The sequence below is a fragment of the Hemiscyllium ocellatum genome, chromosome 1 (assembly GCF_020745735.1).
Source record: "Hemiscyllium ocellatum isolate sHemOce1 chromosome 1, sHemOce1.pat.X.cur, whole genome shotgun sequence".
NCBI classification, from domain to species: Eukaryota; Metazoa; Chordata; class Chondrichthyes; order Orectolobiformes; family Hemiscylliidae; genus Hemiscyllium; species Hemiscyllium ocellatum.
The window spans coordinates 60942889-60970343 of record NC_083401.1 but is presented as its reverse complement, the minus strand read 5'-3'; the positions used below and the strand labels follow the sequence as shown (position 1 = coordinate 60970343).

General features: G+C 40.4%; 1 protein-coding gene across 3 annotated transcripts; it reads left to right on the top strand.

Moving 5' to 3' along the window:
- creb3l3l (cAMP responsive element binding protein 3-like 3 like) lies at nucleotides 1–27378 on the top strand. Of its 3 annotated transcripts, none has more exons than XM_060820570.1 (10): nucleotides 1–143; nucleotides 3021–3152; nucleotides 4952–5264; nucleotides 7035–7147; nucleotides 11048–11140; nucleotides 12851–12957; nucleotides 13377–13445; nucleotides 14138–14222; nucleotides 17109–17196; nucleotides 23786–27378. In XM_060820570.1, the coding sequence occupies exons 2-10, from the start codon at nucleotides 3021–3023 to the stop codon at nucleotides 24172–24174; spliced, it is 1389 nt and encodes a 462-aa protein (XP_060676553.1). In that variant the 5' UTR covers nucleotides 1–143; the 3' UTR covers nucleotides 24175–27378. The 3 variants fall into 3 exon arrangements, with proteins under 3 accessions (XP_060676553.1, XP_060712967.1, XP_060713027.1); XM_060856984.1 differs by having other exon boundaries at nucleotides 2–143; nucleotides 7032–7147; XM_060857044.1 differs by lacking the exon at nucleotides 1–143 and adding an exon at nucleotides 165–563 and having other exon boundaries at nucleotides 7032–7147.
- The last annotated feature ends 77 nt before the right edge of the window (nucleotides 27379–27455 follow it).

Sequence of the window (27455 nt, the reverse complement as noted above, 5' to 3'; positions counted from 1 at the left end):
CTGCTGCAGCGCCCGCAGTTCCGGTGACTTGATGTCATTTTTGCCTTGTTGGAATCTACTATCGGAGAGAAACATCGGCTGCCGGTGTGGAGTGAGTGAGTGAGAGAGAGAGAGAGAGAGAGGACCGGGCAGTGAGGAACAGGGTAAGACAGCAGCCTGAGAGGGGGACAGACCATAGGGGAAGGACAGAATAACCCGGGGAAAATCTTCGGAGTGTCGGTATCTGTCTGTATTGGGAAATGTAGCGAATTGTCCTCACTGGGGGCAGCAAGTGGCAACGGGGTGTCATTCACTTGTTTCGCTTTTTTTTAACTGTAAACAAATCGAAGTGTGTTATCTTTTCAATGGGCCGTGAAGACGCGCAGAGGTTAATTGTGTGTTACAATCCCTTTCCATTTTACCGATCACATAGACAGCTCTTGGTCATGTCAAGTTGATCTTCCTGCAGCAGATTGTAGTGTTCGTTCCAGGAAGTACTCCTGCTCTAAATCTAAAAGCTATGGAATAATAAATCTCTTCCTCATTTCAAGGATATTTTAATCCGCCGTTTGTGTCGTTTGAAAGTAAGTTTTTGTGTTAATTTGCTAAACGCAGTGAAAGGCGCTGGTATGAATGTAGCTTTGAAATACTTTCGCACTTTTGGAAGTCAATATCTTTTTTCATCGACTTGTAACATCTGTATTACACATTGCTTTACATCCGGTTAAAGAAACGAAAAGGAGTGCCACTGATTGCTGCCTTTGAAGACATTATTATTGTTTCAGCAATAATTAAGATTTAGATGTACGTTTGCATCCCAGTGCTGGTTTGGGATCTATTCATTGAAATACCGTTGTCAAAATAGTAGATGATTCAATTGAACACAAACTTAGAACAAAAGTAGAAATTGCTGCAAAAGCTCAGCAGGTCTGGCAGCATCAGTGGAGAGATGACAGAGTTAAAAAGTTTTGGGTTGAGTCACCTTTCCTTGGACTTAGAACGTTTGCCCATCCCTTAATATTTCATTTTCTGCACACTGTCTTCCTGTTTGTGCACTGGATACTGTCCTGTTTGAGGGATATAATTCTGCCTTCTGATTGAAGGGCAATTTCAGCAATCCCATCACGGCTGTAAAATAACTGTACTGATCTATTTTGTTACTATAGCATTTGTAAATTAAGATGATTGTCTGCAGAATAAAGTTATTCCTGAAGGGCTTATGCCCAAAACGTCAATTCTCCTCCTTTGATGCTGCCTGACCTGCTGCGCTTTTCCAGCAACACATTTTTAAGCTTTGATCTCCAGCATCTGCAGTCCTCACTTTCTCCTAGCAATAAAGTTAGCATTTTATTAAAAGAAGACATGCTTTAGAATTTTTTTTCTCCTAATAATAATGCTTAGTCAAACTTTACAATCAAATCCTTCCCATAGTGGCTTCCATTTGTAAAGGTACGTCCTGTAACAATCACAGAACAGCACCTCTTAATGGCAGTATGACAACAAGCAAAATTGCCTGTGCAATAATCCTTTATTTCTGCTAATTAATAATCCAGTTCAAACCAAACAGCCTCTTCCTCCTTCTACTCCCTGTGGTCCTACTTGGACGTGGAAGAGCCTGGAATTCACTGCTTGGAAACGTGGTGAAGGCAGGTTCAATTGAGGCACTCGAGAGCATTATTTCTGTTTCTATTTAAACAATCATCCATACGTTTCTTGCCTGACATAAAATCACTGATACAGTCACCAACAGAAATGGCATTGCCTGCTATCTCCAGCAAATTTATTTGTCATTCAAACTGCAGCAAAAGATTTGCAGTGAATTGAGAATGACAGCAGCTAGAGCTTGGAGCAAGCTTGTCTCCCCTTGAAAAAAGTTTTCAGGCAGCTCACCTGCTGATGTGTGTAACCGCAGCTGTTCAGCTTCAAGAAAGTTTGTCAAATTTCTTATTTATATGAATCATTTTGTGATTGGGAATACTCACTTCTGACAGGGGAATGCCATTTGGTTTCTATGTCATCAGTTACAAAAATAGATGTTTATCTGATTTCTAATATGCAACAATGTCATTATAGGTAAAAGTTAGCTTATAAAGTGTAGGAATTTCCTCTGGAAGCAAAACTGGGTTGCAGCAAGTGCCATCTGAGGTGATAGTTGTACACTAGGGTCTGTGTATATCTGTATAAATACATTTCACACAACACAGAATTACATGTGTCACAGTGCACCGGGAGGATATTCAGCCCATTGTCTGCACCTCTCCAAAAGAGCTTCATGACTTAATGCCATTCCTTAGCCTTTTCCTTATATATTTGTACATTGAATGATTAATTAAATAGAAACAAAAAACAATTCCCTCGAGTGTTTCAATTGAACCTGCCTCCTCCATGTTTCCAAGCAGTGCATTCTAGACGTGAACCACTCGCATGAAAATGTTTTTTTTATCCCTCTCACCACATTTGATTCTTTTATAAATCATTTTAAATCTATGCTATCTCTCGTTCTTGATCCTTTTACGAGCAGGAACAGTTTCTATTCAGTCCTTATGATTTTGAGAACTTCTACCATGTTCCCTCTTAGCTGCCTCCTTTCTGTGGAGAACAATACCAATATCTCCAATCTGTATAGAGTCATACAACACAGAAACAGACCCTTTGGTCCACTGCATCCATGCCGAACTCAGTCCCAAACCAAACTAGACCCACCTCAACCTAAATTTCTCACTTCTGGAATTGTTCTAGTAAATCTCTTCTGTGTCTCCAATGTGTTCACATTCACTACTAGGATGACACCAATAACTGTACACAAATCCCCAAGTGTCTTCTCCAAGTTCAGTATCACCTCCTTGCTCTGTACCATATGCCCCTATTAATAAAGCCTGTACTGTGCATTTCTAATTAGCCTAGTTCTTAATTAGATAGCTGAATCTTTGTGATACTCATATCATAGATCTTAAAGTTCTACTATAATGAATTACTACTCTGGCCTGCATTCAGAAATGGTTTAAGTTTCTTCTTAAAGTATATCTTTCTTCTCTCTGTAGATGTCTCTTATTGATGACCTTGATAATGAGTTGCTGCAGTTGCTGTTTCGGCAGCAGTCTGGATCACCTCCAGATGAGGAGTTTGGTGATGGGACCAATTTCATGATGGACTGGGGACTGGGTGAGCATGATGTAAGTGATTGATTTTCTTTTCTCCCTTGCCTCTTCACCTGATGTGATTTAGTTCTAAAAGATATTGGTGAGGCTGCTTTTGGAATACTGCATTCACATCTGGTCTCCCTGCTATAGGAAATATGTTGTGAAACTTGAAAGGGTTCAGTAAAGATTTACAAGGATATTGCCAGGGTTGAAGGGTTTGAGCTGTAGGCTATGGCTATTTTCCTAGGAGCATCGGAGACTGAGGGGTGACCTTAGAGATTTATAAAATCATGAGGTGGATGGGGTGAGTGACCAAGGTTTTTTTCTCCATGGTAGGGGAGTCCAAAATTAGAGAGCATAGGTTTAAGATGAGAGGAGAAAGATTTAAAAGACACCTAAGGGGCAGCTTTTTCATGTAGATGGTGGTGCGTGTATGGAATGAGCTGCCAGAGGAGGCTGGTTCAATTGCAACATTTAAAAGGCATCTGCATACGTATATGAATAGGAAGGGTTTAGAGGGATAAGGACTAAATGCTGGCAAATGGGACTAGATTAGTTTAAAATATCTGGTTGTCAGGGGCAAATTGGACTAAAGAATCTGTTTCCTTGCTGTACACCACCGTGACTCTTTGCCATTTGGATAAGTACATGAATAAAAAGGGTTTGGAGGGACATGGATCAAATGCAGGCAGGTGGGACTAGTTTGGTTTGGGATTATGATTGGCAAGGAATGGTTGGACAGAAAGGCCTGTTTCCATGCTGTCTGACTCTGATACTATACCAAATGCTGGTTTTTCTGTAGTACCTGCAGTCTGTATCATTATTGAATGTAGCTAAAGGACTCCCAACGTCCCAGGGCTACTGAGATTGTAGTAATCTAACTAGCATGCTAATTCAACCTACAAGCCTAACCTGGAGCCTTCTAAACAGAACAGTGTTCTACTATATAAAGTGGCACATTTATCTACTCTATTCAAGCTAATAGTCACAATTGAATTAATTCCACGTATTGTAGTCAAGTAAAGGCAATTTATTTTGTAATGAAACCAGTACATGAGATTGCTATCCATGCTTTGCCATAGGAGGCTTTAAGCCTGCTAAAAAGCCATTCTTCATCTCCTATTTCCATAATGGCTCCTTGAAAAGAAATGGGAATGCTGTTGGGAGACCATTGACAGCATTTATATCTATTATCAGACACTGGAGGACTGGGATGGTTAGCACTCTCAACTTGCCACAGTCATGGTAGGACTTTGCAAAACCACAATATTCAAGCTTTAAAGTTTAAATTATACAAATGATTTCATAGAATCGTAAAACCCCCAAAGTGCAGAAAGAGGCCATTCAGTCATTGAGTCTGCACTGACCATCCGAAGAGCATCTCACCCAGACTCGGTCACCCACCCTATCCCCATAACACACATTTTTCCCATGGCTAACCCACCTAGCCTGCACATCTTTGGAGTGTGGGAGGAAATGGAGCACCCGGAGGAAACCACATAGACACAGGAGACTGTGCAAACCCTACACTGTCACCCAAGGCTGGAATCAAACCTGGTTCCCTATGACACAGCTGTGTGCTAACCACGGAGTTACCATGCTGCCCCTGCAATTTGTTGCATGCTCACTCTGTTCAAGTATCTGTTTTCAGCACTGGAATTAGACATGGCACTATCCAGTTTGGAAGAAGCAGAACTAACAATCTGGTTATGGATTGTGGGGAAGCAATGGTTTCTTTCTCTCCTCCCCTAGTACAAATAGTATGTTAGTATTTCTCCATGTTCTGCCACATGATATTGTTATTGGTACATGTTTGCTTTCTCTGTTTGCAGATACTAAATGACCATGACACTGAAGATTTCTTCAACTCCATCATCGGTTCTTTTGAGGATGAGGCCAATACAATATCCTGGTCTCCATTAGATAGTGACAGTGGAATATCAGAAGACAACAATAACAATTGCACTCACGAAGATAGTCCGTCAAGCAGTGATGTTCCACTGACTGATAGCCCGTCATTTTCTGAAGTTGTACATTCTGACCATAACTATTCACTCCATCAGGACTCTCAGACTGAAGTCAATTGTTTGCTTAGCGTAAGGACTGAGAATCCTTCAACGGAAACTGACATCTCAATTGATTTAGGTTAGTGTTAAGAGATTTTCTTATATTGTCAGTACTTAACTGCACATGGGTATGAGCTGCATTATGTTCACGTCATCCAGGGACATACATCAATGTGATGAGTGGGTTGGCTTAATGCTGCTTAAACCAATTATCTAACTTCTCCTTTAATGCAGCTGATATTCACCATAATTATTCAATGTGAAAACAACTTCCACATTCTGAGTAAAGGAGTTCCTAAATGCCTTATTATTTTTATTAATTGCTATCTTATAACCATGGGGCTTAGTTTTAGCATATTTAAGTCAAAGCTATCTTCTGTATGTCTAGTTTAGATCACCTTTCAAATATTTCCGAATTGTTCTATGCTTTGTGCTCGGATATCATTTTTCGCAATTTTTCTTACATGCCTGCCAACCTTAGCCAGTTGTATCCTAGAGTCATAGAGATGTACAGCACGGAAACAGACCCTTTGGTCCAACTCATGTATACCGACCAGATATCCTAACCTAATCTGGAACCATTTGCCAGCACTTGGCCCATATCCCTCTAAACCCCTCCTATTCATATACCTTTGGTACCTTTTATATCTTTTCCCTCTCACCCTAAACCTATGCCCTGTAATTCTGGAATCCCCCACCCTCGGAAAGGACCTATCTATTCATTCTATCCCTTCAATTATAAGCTTATAAGGTTAGAAGTGGGATTATTCACTGGTGATTGCTCAGTGTTCAACATCATTTGCAACTTCTCAGCAAGACTGGGATGACATTCAGGCTTCAGCTGATCAGTGCCAAGTTATGCTTGTGTTACACAAGTGTCAGGCAATGATCTTCTCCAATAAAATAATCTTAAATCTCCCATTGAGATTCAATGGCATTGCCATCACTGAATTTGCTAGCCAACACCGTAGGGTTTGACCAGAAACTGAACTGGATGAGCCATGTAAATAATACATCCAAAAGAGCTGTTCAAAGGATAGGAATCCTGTGGTGAGTAACACATATCCTGAATCCCCAAATCCTGTCCATCATCGAGATGACAAATATCAGGAGTAACACAGGAGTGATGGAATATTTCCCACTTTCCTGTATAGCCACAGCTTCAACAATAGTCAAAAAATTCACTTCAATCCAGTACAAAACAGTTGGTTTGCTTGTCACCCCATCCACCAATGTAAATATTCCCTTCATCCACCACTGATGCACAGCAGCAGTGTATACTGTAAGAAGCACAGCAACAACTTGCAAAGGTTATTTTGATAACACTTTCCAAACCCATGACTTCTGTATTCTAGAAGGCAGCAGTTACAGGGCAACACCATAATCTGCAAGTTCCCTTTCATGTCACACACTAGCCTGGTGTGAAACAATATCACTCTACCTTCACTGCCACTCGGCCAAAATCCTAAACTCCCTTCTTAACAGCATTGTGCATGCATCAACACCAACAACAGTTCCAGAAAGCAGCTCACAGCCACCATTATCTTCTCCAGGGTAATTAGGGATGGGAAGCAAACACTCTCCTTGCTGGAAATGCCCACATTCCAATGTTAATGATTTTTCTTCAGTGACTGATGTCACCTTTGTCTGGAAGAAGATGTGTTCAGGAAACTGCCAGCACTTGAGTTTCAGACTGCTTTCTCCCCACTCATCCTGTCCCATGTAAAATATGCTTTCTTTCCGGAAGTTTTAGAGTTAGTCAAATAGTCCTTCAATTAATCAGGTTACCTAATTGGTGCGTAACAATTATTTTAACATCGCAAATGTCAATCTTTATTCACCATAGAAGAATGGGAACCTGATTTTGTGATCGAAAACCCGCAAGTTATTCCTGTGGAAGAAAGACCTGGTCTGGTAACTCTCACCATTGAAGATCTGCAACAAAACCACAAAACAAATCAAGTAAGAGAATGTCTATTAATTCCCACAAATACGTATTTTGATTCAAATATATTTAAGTGGAGCATTTTTCTTGGTGGGATGAGAGAAATTTTGTGCCTTCTTAAAATATGAGGTGCCTGATTTTGTTCCCCGCCTCCATTAGTGCTCTCCAGCCATCAGAGCTTGCCAATGAGGTGGTCAAGCCCTTCTGCAAAGAAATGAAGGCTGCATCATGTGACTCCACTTGTTGAAATATGCTCGGTTTCCTGTATTCAAATTTAGTTTGCACCACTCGTTGGAGAAATTCCACTTCAAGTGTGTCTTTATTTCCACCATCAGACGAATGGTGGAAGAGTGTCTATTATATAGCTTTTTTATTAGTGCAGCAAAGTAGATCATCAATATATAAAGGTCACAGGCATCCTTCACCTGCTGTTGTGAACATACACTACAGAGAGGCTGGATGCAGGCAATGCAACCAGATGGAAGTCCTGCATTACTATGACAATGTCGCAGAGCTAGTAGTCCAGAACTAGGGACTCATTTTTATACCAGGGACTAATTCTTAAAACAGTGGATACTGGAGAATGGAAATAAAAAGCAGAAAGTGCTGTAGAAACTGCTTCTGTGGTTAAAGTTGAGTCCAATGTGACTCATAAGACCATCTGAGTTTCTCCAGCACTTCCTGTTTTTTCTTATTATTAATGTTTGCCATGGGGGTTTGAGGCTCAGCATGGCAGATGATGAAAATTGAATTTAAGAAAGAAATCTGGAATTCAAAAGTAGTCTAATGGCAACTATATAACCATTACCAATTGTCATAAGAACCCATCTAGTTCTCTAATATTTTTTAGGGAAGAAAGTCTGTCATGCTTTCCTGGTCTGGCCTACATACTCCAGACCCACAACAATGTAGTTGAGATGTAACTGCCGTCTGAGTAATTAGGAATGAGAAACCAAACCCTAATCCTGCTGAACGAATTTTTTAAAAATTCAAAAGCAATATTAATGGAGGCCTATGGACATATCTCTTGATCAGCACTGCAGGCAGGACGTGGTTTATAGGTGTTCCTGGTTCATGGAAATACGACTAAACAAATCCCATAAGGACCAGAAAATGTAGGACAGAAGTAGGCCAGTTGGCCCATCAAATCTGCTACACCATGTAATCAGATCACAATTGATCTAGAACATAGACCATTACAGCGCAGTAAAGGCCCTTCAGCCCTCAATGTTGCGCCGACCTGTCATACGAATCTGAAGCCCATCTAACCTACACTATTCCATGTATGTCCATATGCTTATCCAATGACAACTTAAATGTACTTAAAGTCGGCGAATCTACTACCGTCGCAGGCAAAGCATTCCATACTCTTACTACTCTCTGAGTAAAGAAACTACTTCTGACATCTGTCCTATATCTATCATCCCTCAATTTAAAGCTATGCCCCCTCGTGCTCACCGTCACCATACTTGGAAAAAGGCTCTCCCTGTCCACCCTATCTAACCCTCTGATTATCTTATATGTGTCTATTAAGTCACCTCTCAACCTTCTTCTCTCTAATGAAAGCAATCTCAAGTCCCTCAGCCTTTCCTCGTAAGACCTCCCCTCCATACCAGGCAACATCCTAGTAAATCTCCTCTGCACCCTTTCCGAAGCTTCCACATCCTCCTTATAATGCAGTGACCAGAATTGTACACAATATTCCAAGTGCGGCCGCACCAGAGTTTTGTACAGCTGCAGCATGACCTCATGGTTCTGGAACTCGATCCCTCTATTAATAAAAGCTAAAACACTGTATGCCTTCTTAACAACCCTGTCAACCTGGGTGGCAACTTTCAAAGATCTATGCACATGGACACCGAGATCTCTCTGCTCATCTACACTACCAAGAATCTTACCATTAGCCCAGTACTTTGCATTTCGGTTACTCCAACCAAAGTGAATCACTTCACACTTGTCCGCATTAAACTCCATTTGCCACTTCTCAGCCCAGCTCTGCAGCTTATCTATGTCTCTCTGTAGCCTACAACATCCTTCATCGCTATCCACAACTCCACCAACCTTAGTGTCGTCTGCAAATTTACTAACCCACCCTTCTACACCATCATCCAGGTCGTTAATAAAAATGACGAGCAGCAGTGGACCCAACACCGACCCTTGTGGTACACCAATAGTAACTGGACTCCAGGACCAACGTTTCCCATCAACCATCACCCTCTGTCTTCTTTCAGCAAGCCAATTACTGATCCAAACTGCTATATCTCCCACAATCCCATTCCTCCGCATTTTGTACAATAGCCTACTGTGGGGAACCTTATTGAGCGCCTTGCTGAAATCCATATACACCACATCAACCAGTTTACTCTCATCTACCTGTTTGGTCACCTTCTCGAAGAACTCTAAGGTTTGTGAAGCACAATCTACCTTTCACAAAACCGTGCTGACTATCCCTAATCAAATTATTCTTTTCTTGATGATTAGAAATCCTTTCCCTTTTAATCTTTTCCAATACTTTACCAACAACTGAAGTAAGGCTCACTTGTGTATAATTACCAGGGGTTGTCTCTACTCCTCTTCTTGAACAGGGGACCCACATTTGCTATCCTCCAGTGTTCTAGCACTATTCCTGTAGACAATGACGATTTAAAGATCAATGCCAAAGGCTCAGAAATCTCCTCCCTGGCCTCCCAGAGGATCCTAGGATAAATCCCATTCGGCCCAGGGGACTTATCTATTTTCACACTCTGCAGGATTTTTAATACCTCTTCCTTGTGAACCTCAATCACACCTAGTCTAGTAGTCTGTACCTTGGTATTCTCCTCAACAACATTGTCATTATCTCAATAACCCCCTGCCTCCCAAATGACCCAAAGTTCATCCAGCTCCAGCTCCGGTTCCCGCAACTCAACTCCCAAATCCTGCCTTTTCCCCATAAACCCTTGATTCTGTTTAAAAACCTGTCTGTCTCAGTCTTGAGTATACTTAATGACCAAGTATCTATAGCCCTCTGTAGGAAATAATTCCACAGATTCTAAGAGAAGAAATTCCCCGATGTCTCTGTCTTAAATGTGCAGCCCCTTATTTTGAGATTATGACCTCTAATCTTAGACTGTCTCACAAAGGGAAACTTCTCTGCATCCTGGCAAGTCCCCTAAAAGTTCTATATGTTTCAATAAGGTCTTCTCTCATTATTTTAAAATTACTTAACTTCCCCTCATTAAAAATCCCTCTACACCCTGGATCAATGTCGTGAACCTCTTCTGACTTCCTCCAATGCCAGGATATTTTTCTTTGGGTAATGGGGCCAAAACTCTCCACAGTGTTCCGGCTATGGTCTGACTTGTCTTATAAAGTTTTAGCACTCTCAACTTAGTTCATTTTGAGACTGCCAAGCAGCAGATATCCTCTTGATAAAATATACTATTTCTTACTGCAGTTTGGAATTTTGTGTTGTGCATTGTTGATGAGGTCAGACTGAGTAGCCTTTCATTATTTAGTCTAACCTTCAACACCTTTCTGAATAATGGTACCATGTTCACAGACCTCCAGTCTTCTGATACCTTGCCTGTACCTAGTGACGATTGGAAAATGATTCTCTGAGCATCTGTTATTTCCTCCCATGGATTTCTTTAATTATGCATTGATAATTTATCCATCATTGGTGATTTATCCATCTTCTCATTACACTTACTTTGTCTGGTATTTCACTCTTCACCTCTACAAATAGAATTTCTGTATAATGCATCTATTTATGAAAACAAGTGCTCCTTAAACACCCATGTTATTCCAAACCTCAATATGTTTACGTGCTGGAAATGGTGATGTAATGTACTTGTCAGAAGCAATTATTTATTTATCAAAAATATTTGATTGAAGTGTGTGTTAAAGATGACCTCTTAATACTTTTCTTTGTTCAGCATTGCTTTGAAAATCTGGTTTTGACAGATGAAGAAAAAAGACTTTTAGCCAAGGATGGTTTGGAGTTACCAACACACCTTCCCCTCACAAAGGTCAGAACAACCTCATCGTTTACCTGCTGAAGTGAGAGAATTATCAGTTTTTTATTTTGCATTAGCCTCCTCCTTAGACAGCCCTTTGGACTCAAGGATGACTTGCTTCCATCCCAGTTCAGTGGGTTCTGATTTGTCTGTTAAGTCCATTTTACAATCTGCAGACTATATCTGAATCTGCTAGTTGTTTGAAACGTAAGAGCTCCCTCCAATACTTTGTTTTAGCCTATGCAGTTCCCAACCAAAGCCTCTCCTATTCAGTGCCTTTCAGAGTGAGCCACCTTTATTTTGGTCAGTTATAAGCCAGCGTTGTCATCCATGAGTCAGTGAACATATTTGCCTTCAGAGATTCCTGTAGTGTTTCAACTGGAAGTCACTGACCACGACCAGGTTCCAAGTAGAGTACTTGCTTTGGGAGTCTGGTGTCAGGCATACGAGTAGCTGGTCAACCTGTGGAATTCCCTGCCACAGAAAGCAGTTGATGCCAAAACATTGAATGTTTTCAGGAAGGGTTTAAATATTGTTGTTCGAGCTAAAGGGAACAAAGGGTATTATGAGAAAATGGAAACAAGGTACTGAGTTGGATGATTAGCTATGATCATATTGAATGACAGAGCAAACTCGAAAGGCTGAATGGCCTACTGCTGGTCCTGTTTTGTATGTTTGTATGTTTCTATGTTTGTCTCACCAGAAGAGCAGGTTTCAAGTGATTAATGTTTTAATGTCGGCAAGTCGGCATGGTGAGAGTGCTGCTGAAGGGCAGCCTTTCCTGTCACCAGACTTGTCTTGTGATGACGCAATTGGTGGCACCTCCAGGAAATTACTGCACTGTACATCAAATTTTGCTGCTGTTTATTTTATTAATTTCTCTTGAATTCCACCAGGTGCCATAGTAGGATTTGACCCATGTTCCCAGCACACTTGTCTAGCCTAGTCCAATTACTTTTCCATGACACAACTACATCCTCCCGCTGGATAGGTTTTCTGATTAAAATGTTATGCACTTGAATTTTTTACAGTGATAATCAAATATCTGATGATAATAAGCTTCATGTTGACTGCTATGATTTTAGAATCACAATCAGCCATGAACTAGCAGAATGGAGGAATATTTTTGAAATGCTAAAAGGCCTTTTCCTATGTTCTCATGCTTCCTTGAAGCTCAACAGAAAGATTCATGAGATTGTCTCAGATGCTAAAGCTCTCATTCACTCTGCACCAAATTACCACCTCCCTTCTTGAAAAGGGGGAGAAATTAAACCAAAATTGCCATGCTGACATTATCCTGTTATACTTAGCACCTCTTTCAAATACTTTAACTGCAGGGATTGAGAATAGGAGAGAACAATGAATTTAGCTATTTTGGCATACTGTTATTAGTTCATTCAAGAGTGAAAGAATACTGGTCACATATCTATCCTTTTAGACACAATATTGTCACCGAACATGGGTGTGCTTGTATATATGTTGAAAGGGCCAATTTGACACTATTCACTCACTGGTCCAACACATTCAAGCTACTCTGCTGGTTTGAAATTACAAGGAAAATGCCTTTTAGTTCAATCAATGAAACATAGTCTTGAATTTTTCCATGGAAGGGATTATTCTGAAATTTAAATCATCTAAAGTTATCTAAATTGGTGGATAAAATGTCGAGCTTCTATTTAGTTGGCTCTTATTTTGCAAACTTTCATTACATTACTATTGCAGTCTGAAGAACGAGCACTGAAAAGAATCCGCAGAAAGATCAGAAACAAACAATCTGCTCAGGAGAGTCGCAAAAAGAAAAAGAATTACATCGATGGCTTGGAGAGTCGGTAAGAATGTACAAATATTAAGCTTGCTTGAAACTGATTTTTTTTAAAATTAACAATTTGAGGCAACCTTCTTTCTAGTCAGATAAAGTAATGTCTGTAAGTTGTTCAGGTATTTTTAAAATGTTTAGTAGTGTGTGTATATTGCTATTGAATATGTAAAGAATTAAACTATCGTATTAGTTACACTCCATCAGATAACAGGTGTTAATAATCTGTATGATTCAATACCTGCACTGTTTCTTATTCTGTCCCATCACGATTTACTGCCTGTTTTTAAAATGAGGGTTTAATGTTTGCAGGAAATCTACTTCAATTTCAACTTACTTCTGCTCCTTGATTTCTTGTGATTGCAAACTTGTGGTGTGTCTATTCTTTTGGTTGTGGATAATCTAAACAACGATTATATTTCTGTGTTGCAGAGTTGTAGCATGCACCGTTCAAAATCAGGAGCTGCAGAGGAAAGTGCAGCATCTTGAAAGCCAAAATATGTACGTATAGCCACAGAGATAAGATTATAATATTGATATGCTTGTGAATGCAATGTTCATTTATGCTGAACCTAATACTGACAAAGGGTGGCTGTCCTCAGTTGGGAAAAGATTGAATTCATAACACTAGTATTCATTACCTCTGACCAAAGAAATATAGCTTTTTAAAAAAGAACATTAGAACAAGACAATAATGGACATTCAGGGATTCACATGACAAGTCGGTAGACTAAAATCTAAGAGCAATTTAACTTCTTAATAAACTGTCTGAAATTACTTCCCTGGAACATTTCTATTCTTGTTTCTGATACCATCTCTCTGTACATGATACCCATCATAGTAAGTATTGGATAGAAATCTGTGGCTGCTTGACTGCAGTAAGATTCCTAATTCCAGCTAGTGTAATCTATTGTACTGATCATCAAATATTTTGGTAAATTATGTTTTAACTCTTTAATTTTCTCACTTATAAACCAGTTGCAAAATGCTTTTATTGTCTTATGTCAATTCTTAATATAAATTTTCAAATATAAATAAATATGATGAATATACATCACTTTAAGATAAAATATTGAAGCAAAAATACAACCTAAACCTTCAGTAAGGAATTTTTGTTTTTATCTCTCCAGCTGTTTTATTATATTTTATAGTATGGAAAAGGTAACAATCGTTTCTCATTTGTTTTACTTCAGGTCACTAATAGAACAGCTAAGGAAGCTGCAAGCATTGGTTAAGCAAACCACAACCAAAAGTGCTAACATCAGCACATGCATAATGGTAAGAATAAGATATCACACAGTTAAATAGTACGTTGAATGTGTCTGAGCTGGGATTAAGTGTTGCTTTGCTCAATAGAAAGCTTTGTTTATACAGAATGCTAGAATCCATTACGAAATGTCAAGGCATTTAGAAAATTAAACTACTAGCTGACAGTGTGAAATGATCTTGTGAAAGGGAAATTGTGTTCAACTACTTTATTAAAGTTCTGCGGAAGTAACAAACAACATAGGTATTGCTGAACCTGTAGGTGTAATGTAATTCAAAAGGCTCTTAAAAAGATGCCACATTGAAGGTTATTTTACAAAATAGGTGCTCATGGTGTCATGAATAATATATAACATATAATAAAGCATTAGACTATTCAGTCCAAGTCTCCTCTGCCAGTTGATCATGGGAGCCTGTATTACTGAACCAAGCTCCCTTTCCCAAACTGGAGCATTCCCGTTCCCATCATTCCTCAAAGTCCTAGCCATCCGGGTGCTCTTGCATTACCTGCCCTTCAAATCGCAATATCACCTCCCTTCACTCCCCCACCTCAGGCCTCCACTTCTGTGCCTGCTGTCACACCTCCATTTGTATTCTGACCCAGACACTCTGGCTGTTGGGTCTGCTCATAGTCCCAGCAATGGCCAGAGATCCTGGTGGCACTGCAGGGACAGCAGAGCTGACAGCTAATAAAATCCACCAGCAACACTCTGACACAGGTTAAGCCTTGCCTTTAACCAATTAAAGCTCCATGGAGTGTGAAATGGCTGTGGGCAGCTTTGATTGACAGGAATACATTCTGGCAGTGACAAAGGCAGAAATGAGGATTTCAGCAGCAGATGAGCTGTTGGGTGAAGTTGGACGATGTCACCAAGATGTGATCTCACATATGTGATCAGAAGCTCATGTTTAGGTAAAATATGATGCCAAGACTGCAGCTAGTCAGATATGGCATCATGAACTGACTGCAATTAATCTGTTACTGAGGGCCCATAGAATCCCTACAGTTTGGAAACAGGCCCTTTGGCCCTACAAGTCCATACAGACCCTATTATTTTACATTTACCCCTAACCTACATGTCCCTGAACATTGTGTGGGCAATTTAGCATGGCTAATTCACCTAACTTTTGGAGGAAACCTGAGCACCCGAGGAAACAATGCAGACACGGGGAATGTGCAAACTCCACACAGAAAGTCACCTGAGGCAGGAATTGAATCCAGGTCCCTGGCACTGTCTAGGTCTGGAATGGGGACTGAAACCAATAGCTCCAATCCTCCGCTGCTTGATTTGCAGAAGTTTCTGCTTATTGAGTACTGGATACTGGGTAGGTAGTCTGATCATCTAAAGACAGTGAAAGAGTCTGAGTGATACTGTGATGTAGAGCTGGGTACTGTTTGCATGTGTGTGGAACTGATACTCTGCTTTCAGATAGTGTTGCAGTTGGGATTCATATAGATGAGATACGGGGCTGGGGTGGCCTCCCTTTGGGAGGCACCAAAGGTAACAACATATCAGGGGAAAGAGTAATCATTATAAATGATTCACTGGCTGGAGAACCATAGGTGAGCAGTCCCACACAGCTGATCAACATGAGATTTCAAAGGAAATGGTTGTAGTCAATTGTGTTGAAGGCTGCAGGCAGGTTGAGGAGAGTGAGGGGGAGAAGTTTACTTTCGTCATTGGATGTCTTTTGTGAATTTGGGAAAAACTACCGTCATATTATAATAGGGACAGCAGTTGACTAGTGGGAGTTGCACATGAGTCAGGAAAAGTGAGTTCCGATTTGGGAGATGACAATACATTCATGGACTTTGGAGAGGAAGGGGATATATTAAATGAGAAACTAGTCTACAAGTACTGTGGCATTTGGTTTTATGAGGAGAGAGGTGATGATGGCAGATTTGAAGGAGAGAAAGATAACACCCGATGAGAGAAATTGGTTAACCTTAATGACTAGGCAGGAGGGGAAATTAGTTAACAGTTAGCTAAAGAGAGGGGGAAAACATGAGGTGAGCCCTCGTGCACACCAGAGCTTGGAGAGGGCATGATGGGATAAAGAGGAACAAAAGCAGGGTGTGAATTCAGGGCTAGGGGCATTGGATAAGTGGAAAAAAAATGTGGTCAGATGGTCTGGGCAAAAGTCGGTTTGCAACAGATGCTTTGATCAGTGACTCACTGATCCATGACTCTCTTTATTGGAGGTGAGGCAGATGGGAGTTACAGGGAGGTGGATTTAGGAAGATTTTCTGCAGTAAAGAAACTGGTTGGGGAGTTCCTCTGTATTGAAGGATGAGATGGGAATAGCCCATATGTGAGAGCTTTTATTGGGGCTAAGGCTCTCCGAGTCAGAGCTGTGGCTGTGCTTGAGCAAACTTGTGGCTGTACAAATGTAGTGAATGAAGGCCAAGGTGAACAGTTGTGATTTTGACAGTGCGATACAATCCAGAGTAGCTGTGCTGTCAACTGTAAAATCAGGTAACCATTAGATACTTGTCAACATGAAGTAAAAACCGTGAGATAAGTCCCAGATGACAGCTGAAAGAAAGAGTCAACAAAATTGGAGTAGAAAATAATCCTCCAGTTAAAAGTGCTTATAATTTTGTAATGACCATTTTATTTCAAAATATTACAGCTCTTGTCAATATTAGGTTATGCTGAAAAATCTATTCAGGTGACCTTTAGATATGTTTATTCTGCTTCAAAATTCTATGTATTGCTCCATGTTATCCTCCAACTTTTTAAACAGGCTCCTGAGATTATGGTTTTCTCCTGGATTAGCTCCCTAATGGGACCCATACAGATGGATGCTATCACTATCTGTGGGTTTATTTTGTCTGCACTGTATCGTTCCATTTATGAATAACTAGCAAGCTTACTTGCCTCTGTTCTCTCCTAGGTGTTCCTGTTGTCTTTTACACTTATCATTTTTCCAAGTATCAACCCTTTTGGTACAAAGCTGGGGTCCCAGGATGAGTCGTATAGTGGTGAGAAATTTTTAAGAACCATTTATAAAAACCAGTCCTTGTGGCTGAAATGTTTTGGCTTGAGATATCTGAGCAAAATCGATGAACTGACTTTGAATTCTTGCTGTAATTAATGGCCATTCATTCGTTTAATACTTTCCTGTTCAGATATTCCTAAACATCTGCACCTCTTCCTGATTTTCAAGATGTAGAGTGAAAGTGTTAAACTTCAAAGTAGCACAATTTTAAAAATCAGCAGTGAAGTTGTTTTATGGCAGCATCAATTTTACTTAGCACCTATACTGAATTCCTAGAGAGATGAGTAGAGGTTTTGTTTCCTTGATGGTCATTCAAGTGTAGAATGCTGTACCCCTACAGGGCTGGGAGGAGACTGGGTCTTTAAGTTTATTCAGGAATGGATGGCATAGTGGCTCAGTAATTAGCACTGCTGCCTCACAGCAGCAGTGCTCTGTGGTTATATTCCAACCCCAGGTAATTATCTGCATATAATTTGCACATTCTCCCTGTGCCCGCGTAGGTTTCCTCCCACAATCCAAAAATGTGCAGATTAGGTGGATTGGCCAACCTCAATTGCCCATAGTGTCCAAGGACGTGCAATCTGAGTGGATTAGCCATGGAAAGTGCAGCGTTATGGGGATAAGGTAGAGGTTGTGGGTCTGGGTGGGATGCTGTACAGAGGGTCACTGTGGACCCGATGAGTCAAATAGCCTGTTTCCACACTGAAGGGATTCAATAATTCTATCATGAATTAGACAGGTTTTTGATCAACAAAGGAATCAAGAATTATGGATGCTCACAGGAAATTAGATCTGAGACCATAACCAAACCAGCCATGAATGGAATAGTCAGCAAACTCAAAGGACTGAATGGCCTACTCCTATGTTCCTAATTGTATGTATGAGGCAATAAATGCACTGCTGTGCGCTTTGCAATATTGCTGTACATGTCATGTGATTTACACATTTTAAGTTGGGCATCACTTTCAACAGCTGCTTCAATGTAATGGAACTGAAAAATCAGAGGGTATAATCTCATATTTCGGGGTCACCAGTTAAGACACGGTTGAGGAGAATCCCCTGTCTCCGGGGGTGGGGGAGTAGTGAATCAGTGGACTGCGGAGAGCTTTAAAAATAAGGTTATTGAATATTTTCAAGGCTAAGGTAGACGGATTATTAATTAATAAGAGAATCAAAGGTTAAGGGGAAATGGTGGGAAAGTGGAGTTGAGAACTATCAAATGAGCCATGATCCCATTGAATGGCAGAGCAAACTCAATGGGCTGACTGACTGACTTATTTCTGCTTCTACAGTTTTAGCTTCTCAGAACTGCAACTTCTACAAACCAAAAGAGTACTTTATCTCTGAAATTTATCCAGAAAATATGTATCTTTGTGTGCTAGTAGCTTGTTTAATTTGACCTGAGTGTTTGAATGGTTTTATCTGAGCAGTGGTGCTCTATTTAAATAACAATCAATCAATTTAACTTAATAGTTACTGATGTTAACACAGCTGTTCAATTGGAGTTACAGCTTTGTAAATTCATTTTGCTACCCAGTTCCAAAAAGTAAACCAGTGGTGTTTGTAGCCATTGGCTGAAAATAATTTTAGTACACTTATCATGTAAAGTAAAACTGTAAATTTAGGGTGTGTAGTTTTGTTCAAAGGTAGCCTATAAGTTTTTCCCCTATTTATCTTCAATCTGAAAGTAATCTATAATGGTCAAGTTACTACTAATCTTGGAGGAACTGTTGGGCAAAGTTCACAGCACTGAATCCGATAAGATAATTGTTGTTTTAAGTCTGTCCAAGAGAAAGGCTGCAGTAGTGAGTATAGTGGATTCTTTCTTGATTATACGGTTTTGGAGATAAGTCTCTTGATTAAACTTAAAATATAAGCCATAACTATTACTTTAACCTGGAGCAGTGTTTGTAGAGGAATAAGACGGTGTTATTTTCTGGGTCTGTAAATTGTAAAGGAGCAAAAATGGCCTTTGCAGTGATATGTACTTCTTGTCAGATGTGGGAGTTTAAAGAGAGTTTATGTGGATTATATCTGCCATAAATGCTGTTGGATGCGAGTCTTATCAGATCGAGTGGATCGGTTGGAGAGACAGATAGAAGCGATGAGGAATTTGCAACAGAAACAATGAGATGGATGACATTCTTGGAAGGGGGGAAAGTCTCAGATACAGTCACATAGATTGGTTAACTCCAGGAAGGGTAAGAGAGGTAGGCAGCTAGTGCAGGAGTCTTTTGTGGATATACCCATTTCAAACAGGTATGCTGTTTTGGAAAATGTAGGGGGTGATGGATTCTCAGGGGAACGTAGCACGAACATTTTCTGGTGTTGTGACTGGCTGTAATGCAACGAGGGCTACATCGACTTCCAAGAGATCAATTGTTAGGGGATTCTGTAGTCAGGTACAGACAGACGTTTCTGTGGCCAGCAGAGAAAAAGCAGAATGGTGTGTTGTTTCCCTGGTGCCAGGATCAAGGATGTCTGAGAGGGTGCAGAAAGTTCTCATGGGGGAGAGGGGCCAGCAGGAGGTCATTGTCCACATTGGAACCAACGACATTGGAAGGGAAAAGGTTGAGACTCTGAAGGGAGATTACAGAGAGTTAGGCAGAAATTTAAAAAGGAGGTCCTCGAGGGTAGTAATATCTGGATTACTCCCAGTGCTACGAGCTTTTGAGGGCAGGAATAGGAACATAGAGCAGATGAAGGCAAGGCTGAGGAGCTGGTGTATGGGAGAAGGATTCACATTTTTGGATCATTGGAATCTCTTTTGGGGTAGAAGTGACCTGTACAAGAAGGACGGATTGCACCTAAATTGGAAGGGGACTAACATACTGGCAAGGAAATTTGCTAGAACTGCTTGGGTGAACTTAAACTAGTAAGGTGAGGGGTGAGACCCAGGGAGATAGTGAGGAAAGAGATCGATCTGAGACGGGTACAGCTGAGAACAGAAGTGAGTTAAACAGTCAGGGCAGGCAGGGACAAGGTAGGACTAATAAATTAAACTGCATTTATTTCAATGCAAGGGGCCTAACTCGGGGCATGTTGGGAACATGAGACTGGGATATCAAAGCAATTACGGAAACATGGCTCAGGGATGGGCAGGACTGACAGCTTACTGTTCCAGGATAGAAATGTTACAGGAAGGATAGAAAGGGGGGAAGAGAGGAGGGAGAGTGGCATTTTTTGATAAGGGATAGCATTACAGCTGTGCTGAGGGAGAATATTCCTAGAAATACGTCCAGGGAAGTTATTTGGGTGGAACTGAGAAATAAGAAAGGGATGATCACTGTACTGGGATTATATTATAGACCCCCCAATAGTCGTAGGGAAATTGAGAAGCAAACTTGTAAGGTGATCTCTGCTATCTCTAAGAATAATCTCTAAGACTGACTGTGTGGAGTTTACACATTCTCCCCGTGTCTGTTTGGGTTTCCTCCGGGTGCTCCGGTTGCCTCCCACAGTCCAAAGATGTCCAGGTCAGGTGAATTGGCCAAGCTAAATTGCCCGTAGTGTTAGGTGAAGGGGTATGGGTGGGTTGCGCTTCGGGTCGGTGTGGACTTGTTGGGCCGAAGGGCCCGTTTCCACACTGTAGGTAATCTAATCTAATATAGGTAATCTTACCTAATAATAGGGTAGTTATGGTACGGGATTTTAATTTTCCAAACATCGACTGGGACTGCCATAGTGTTAAAGATTTAGATGGAGAGGAATTTAAGTGCATACAAGACAATTTTCTGATTCGGTATGTGGATGTACCTACTAGAGAAGGTGCAAAACGTGACCTACACCTGGGAAATAAGGCAGGGCAGGTGACTGAGGTGACAGTGGGGGAACACTTTGGGGCCAGCAACCATAATTCTATTCGTTTTAAAATAATGATGGAAAAGGATAGACCAGATCTAAAAGTTGAAGTTCTAAATTGGAGAAAGGCCAATTTTGGCAGTATTAGGCAAGAACTTTCGGAAGCTGATTGGAGGCAGATGTTCGCAGGTAAAGGGATGGCTGGAAAATGGGAAGCCTTCAGAAATGAGATAACAAGAATCCAGAGAAAGTATATTCCTGTCAGGGTGAAATGGAAGGTTGGATGACTAAAGAAATTGAGGATTTGGTTAAGAAAAAGAAGGAAGCAAATGTCAGGTATAGACAGGATAGATCGAGTGAATCCTTAGAGTATAAAGAAAGTAGGAGTATACTTAAGAGGGAAATCAGGAGGGCAAAATGCGAACATGAGATAGATTTGGCAAATGGAATTAAGGAGAATCCAAAGGGGTTTTATAAATATATTAAGAACAAAAGGGTAACTAGGGAGAGAATAGGGCCCCTCAGAGATCAGCAAGGCGGCCTTTGTGTGGAGCCACAGAAAATGGGGGAGATACTAAATGAAAATTTTACATCAGTATTTACTGTGGAAAAGGAAATGGAAGATATAGACTGTAGGGAAATAGATGGTGACATCTTGCAAAATGTCCAGATTACAGAGGAGGAAGTGCTGGACATCTTGAAACGGTTAAAGGTAGATAAATCCCCAGTACCTGATCAGGTGTACCCGAGAACTCTGTGGGAAGCTAGAGAAGTGATTGCTGGGCCTCTTCCTGAGATATTTGTATCATCGATTGTCACCGGTGAGGTGCCGGAAGACTTGAGGTTAGCAAACGTGGTGCCACTGTTTAAGAAGGGTGGTAATGACAAGCCAGGGAACTATAAACCAGTGAGCCTGACCTCGGTGGTGGGCAAGTTGTTGGAGGGAATCCTGAGGGACACGATGTACATGTATTTGAAAAGGCAAGGATTGATTCGAGTTAGTCAACATGGCTTTGTGCGTGGGAAATCATGTCTCTCAAACTTGATTGAGTTTTTTGAAGAAATAACAAAGACTATTGAGGGCAGAGCAGTAGATGTGATCCATATGGACTTCAGTAAGGCATTCAACAAGGTTCCCCATGGGAGACTGATTAGCAAGGTTAGATCTCATGGAATACAGGGAGAACTAGCCATTTGGATACAGAACTGGCTCAAGGGTAGAAGACAGAGGATGGTGGTGGAGGGTTGTTTTTCAGACTGGAGGCCTGTGACCAGTGGAGTGCCACAAGGATCGGTGCTGGGTCCTCTACTTTTTGTCATTTACATAAATGATTTGGATATGAGCATAAGAGGTACAGTTAGTAAGTTTGCAGATGACACTAAAATTGGAGGTGTAGTGGACAGCGAAGAGGGTTACCTCAGATTACAACAGGATCTGGACCAGATGGACCAATGGTCTGAGAAGTGGCAGATGGAGTTTAATTCCGATAAATGTGAGGTGCTGCATTTTGGGAAAGCAAATCTTAGCAGGACTTATGCACTTAATGGTAAGGTCCTAGGGAGTGTTGCTGAACAAAGAGACCTTGGAGTGCAGGTTCATAGCTCCTTAAAAGTGAAATCACAGGTAGATAGGATTGTGAAGAAGGCGTTTGGTATGCTTTCCTTTATTGGTCAGAGTATTGAGTACAGAAGTTGGGAGGTCATGCTGCAGCTGTACAGGACATCAGTTAGGCCACTGTTGGAATATTGCGTGCAGTTCTGGTCTCCTTCCTATCGGAAAGATGTTGTGAAACTTGAAAGGGTTCAGAAAAGATTTACATGGATGTTGCCAGAGTTGGAGGATCTGTGCTATAGGAAGATGCTGAACAGGCTGGGGCTGTTTTCCCTGGAGCATTGGAGGCTGAGAGGTTTACAAAATTGAGGGGCATGTATAGGATAAATAGACAAAATCTTTTCCCTGGGGTCGGGGAGTCCAGAACTAGAGGGCATAGGTTTAGGGTGAGAGGGGAAAGATATAAAAGAGACCTATGGGGCAACTTTTCCACGCAGAGGGTGGTCTGTGTATGGAATGAGCTGCCAGAGGATGTGGTGGAGGCTGGTACAATTGCAACATTTAAGAGGCATTTGGATGGGTATATGAATAGGAAGGGTTTGGAGGGATATGGGCTGGGTGCTGGCAGGTGGGACTAAATTGGGTTGGGATATCTGGACAGGTTGGATAGAAGGGTCTGTTTCCATGCTGTACATCTCTATGACTCGATGACTCTACTAGCCATCACAAGCCATTGTATTTCTGGTGACCTGTGACCTATGAGGTCACTCTGCTTGGTACTTGATCCTCTGCTTCCATTTATCCTGTAAGAAATAAACCTTGTAACTGTGAGCAAAGAAAAGCAAGTTTCCCACCAAATTCCCATGCTGCTTCCAAATTCCCTGAACTATATATTCACTCTGGCTGCGTCTTACTCAAGATAAGATCTCTCCTACCTCACCATGCGCAACTTACTTAGTAAGCTAGGCGAAAGTGAGAACTGCAGATGCTGGAGGTTAGAGTCAAGAGTGTGGTGCTGGAAAAGCACAGCAGGTCAGGCAGCATCCGAGGAGCAGGAGAAGCGATGTTTCAGGCTAAAGCCCTTCATCAATAAGCTGTCCAGTAGGGTTATACAAAATAACAAATTGCTTTAAACTGGCTCTTGCTAATCACTTGGTTCTGTGGAATGTATGCATTTTTTTTTTGGATTATTATGACCAGTTTCTTTCCTTCATTACAGTTCTTTCCAGGACTTTACTTGATAGTGAATCATCTCACATACGCGTGGTACCAAAAGTCTACAATCCAGATGCTAACCCCGACATAACAGAAAAGAATCCAGACTTAGACAGGGAAATTCCTCAAACATTATTGTCAGGAAGTCAGAATAGCACACCTGAAGCTTCTGACTTGGCCATCAAATCAACACTGAACATCAATTCCTCTTCAGACCTGGATAGAATAGTGAAGCCTGCTGTCCAAGATGACACAAGCCTGGGCAGGGCAGCATCAGGAAATGATAAAGGTGGTGGCTATGGCATCTCTCCTTCAGCGGTGAACACGCCAAACTGGACAGAGCACACTGCAACAGTAATCATAAAAGCACATCCACGGTCAGATGAAATGTAGCAGAGTGTTTCCTGTCAATGAGTTATGAATTGTACATAATTTGTTTTTGAAATGGAGGAGTAAAATGAACGTATGTTTTTCATGTAGATACCGTGGAAGTTTGTTCTTTGAATTACTTAATAAGGAAAAGAAACTCAGCATCATTTACAGGAATGGGTTGGCATTTTTTTTATATTTCTTATAAATTACATTGTCTCATTAGTGTGATAAAGTGGCAGTTACCAAAATCCTGTTTTGTAGCCAGTATAAATGATTAAATACTGCAGTATCATGTTATGGGTTCATAAGTTTGTCTAACCTTTATTTAGAAACATCGTTCTATATTTTGAACATGTGTTTCCTGTTTCCTCTGAGAAGTAGCCTCTCCAGTTTCTGTGCTGCTGATTCATCATGTATTACTCCATTTGAAATGCAGCACATATTAAAATGTTTCTTCGCCATTAGATTGTGCAGCTGCATTTGTGGTTGTTTGAAGGGATCAACTCCTTTCTCTGTAAATCTGTCAACTGCAGTTCCCTTTGCCCATTTGCATTATATTGTTACAGCTTAATATACCTCTTCCTTTGTAAGAATGTTCTTTCTAACGTATGCATTTCCTGTTCATTATCTGGCTATCTGTTCCTGACTTATTTTTAACTAAGCCTCTTGCAATCATTCATAGAGAGTATTAGAGTTTATCAAGGCATAGCTGGTCTTTGTACTTCTTCTGCTGGCATCAAACATATATGGCTCAAATTGATCACGAAGTGCAGCATAACAATCTAAATTTCTGTCTCTTGCCCAGTTTGTTTACCAGCACCTCCTTGTTTCTGTTAATCTTGTCTTATGTTGTAAAACAGTCTAGCATATGACTGGATGGCTTATCACAAGTTTAGTATGTGATTATGAAATATGACATTTGGACAACTGCCTACTAGAAACGGAAGTAAGTCATTCAGCCCCTTAAGTCTGTTGTCCAATTCAGGTAAATCTTGGCTGATCTGTGTGCTAACTGCATTTACTCACTTTCGCCTGACCGAACCAAACCCGATCAATTTAAAGTTTTGAAATTCCTAATTAATAATACTTCAACAGTTTTTTAGGGAAGAGGGCTCCAGATTTTATCTACCCATTATTTAAAGCAGACTCTGAATCTGATAATTATGTTAAGGGTTTGATGGGTTACTCGTAATTTCAAAACATTTTGAAGTTAATATTTTGAGGCAGCAGAGCCCATGCTGGTCTTTCAATCAAAATTCTTTGTTTTGTTTGCCTTTAACTTTTCATTGCTATCAACTCTGCTTGACGTTCCACATCACTGGAGTTGCTTGTAAATCTCTGATCGGTTCAGTCTACAAGTAGCTTCATCATTCAACTATTAATGATGAAGAAGGGCTATCCAAGATAATACTTCTAGGTTTATAGAAATATAAAGTTTGCTGCCTTTAGAGATAATTTTATGCCATTCAGGTTACAAGGCATCTGCAATGCTACATGCTGCAACATGCTATCAATGTTTGTTAGATTAAATTGCTGTACCGCATTAAACTTCATAGTGAAGGAACTAATTATCCTATTAATGTTTCTCAGCCTTTAGGAATTCAATTTGAAGTCAGAGATTTTAATGTTCAGCACACTCTATTTTTCAGTATTTCTGAGACTTTCTCAGGCAATATGTTGTATTGTCTGCTTTATCTTTTTATGTAAGATAGTATGGATTTGAGATTTTGTTTGATTTGAGATTTTCATCTACTTCTGAATGATGCTTTAACCCCTCTCTGTACTGGTTTATGGATATGTTATCTTCCTGCAGGATGTTCATTTCCATTACACTGAGCTGACCATTTCATTTTGTACTTTAAGACTTGCACACTTCTAGTGGCAGGCCAGATTACTTCCTCTGGGCTCACAACCTGATTTCCCAACCCCCATCTCTCACCAACATGTTTTTCGATCTCTATGTCCTGTAATCAAGCTGTTCATCACCAAACCACAGTCCAATGTCATTAACTTCCCATCTCTTTTTTTCCTGTTGCTTTTCCTTCCCCTCTCACAGCCCCTAAAGAAGCCAGACTTTAACATTTTAGTTTTTATTCATTTACAGATGAGGGTGTCACTGGCTTGGCCAGCATTTATTGCCCATCTCTAATTACTCAGAAGGCAGTTGAGAGTTAACCACATTGTTGTGGGTCTGGAGTCGCATGTAGGGCAGACCAGGTGAGGATTGCAGTCTCCATTCCTGAAGATGAATTTTCCTTGACAATCTTGGTCACTATTACATTTTTTAAAATTTTGGGTATTTAGTGAATTCAAATTCCACCGTCTGCCATGAACATTCTCTGGGTGTCCACGTTAATGGTCTTAGCGATAAGTGCACAAGGCCATTGCCTTTCCTCAAACATCAACATCCACTTGAACTATTGCCCTGTCTTCCTGTTTGATTGTGAAGGCCCGTGGGATGTTTTGTTAAAGGCACCATATAAATGCTTTTTCTTTTCTTTTATTCTTTTAGCTGCTATCAAAGTGGCTCCACTTTTTTTATAATCTGATCAATCTGTGGCCCTAAATCAAAAGCGAGAAATGGTTCAGTTTGCAATTTATTCTGTTTTACAGAAGGGTGGGTGTAAGCATATAGGAAATAAACATCATAAAATTTGATTTTATGCTTGCTGGCAACAATGTAAATATATTGTGTATCTGTAAATAACTATTAAAAGTAAAAGGTACTGTTTGGAAGTACAGTTAGTTCAAAGCATACAGTGAATTGCATAAGTTGAAAATTTAAAACAAAAGCTATTACAGCCATGTTTATTCTTATGATCTGCTATAATAATCTTGGTTGGAATATCTGAAACTTGTTTTGGAACTGTTTAATATTTTACACACACTTTTTCCTTCAGTTGAGCTATCATTATCTATAACTATGCATGTTACCATTCCCTACTCCATCATACTAGATAATACATAGCATTAAATTGCTTTAAAAACTATGTAACAATAATCATTAATTTCTTTAAAGCCAATGAGTGAAAGGCAGTACTTGTTATTTTCAACTTTTCGCACTAGTTTATTTGTTCAAAGCTCTAATGTAACTGCAGGAACAGTTTCGGGAATATTGTAGTCATATCGCACTGAATGTCTTTTCTATGATTGCATTAATTCCTGCCTGATGCTTTTGTTCAGCTGCCTGAATATGCTGGAATTTTAGAATATATCTGCATTGTTGCTCTCCATATGTGAGACTTCTGTATATATTAAAATATAATTTTGAAAATTTACATTTTAAATTATTTGTGGCATTA

Bases quoted from the DNA above. Each gene is read 5' to 3' on its own strand.
- creb3l3l (XM_060856984.1), top strand. From the start codon at position 3,021: ATGTCTCTTATTGATGACCTTGATAATGAGTTGCTGCAGTTGCTGTTT. The intron at 5,265-7,031 runs GTTAGTGTTAAG...TATTCACCATAG, and splicing joins TGACATCTCAATTGATTTAG to AAGAATGGGAACCTGATTTT. The intron at 11,141-12,850 runs GTCAGAACAACC...TTACTATTGCAG, and splicing joins CACACCTTCCCCTCACAAAG to TCTGAAGAACGAGCACTGAA.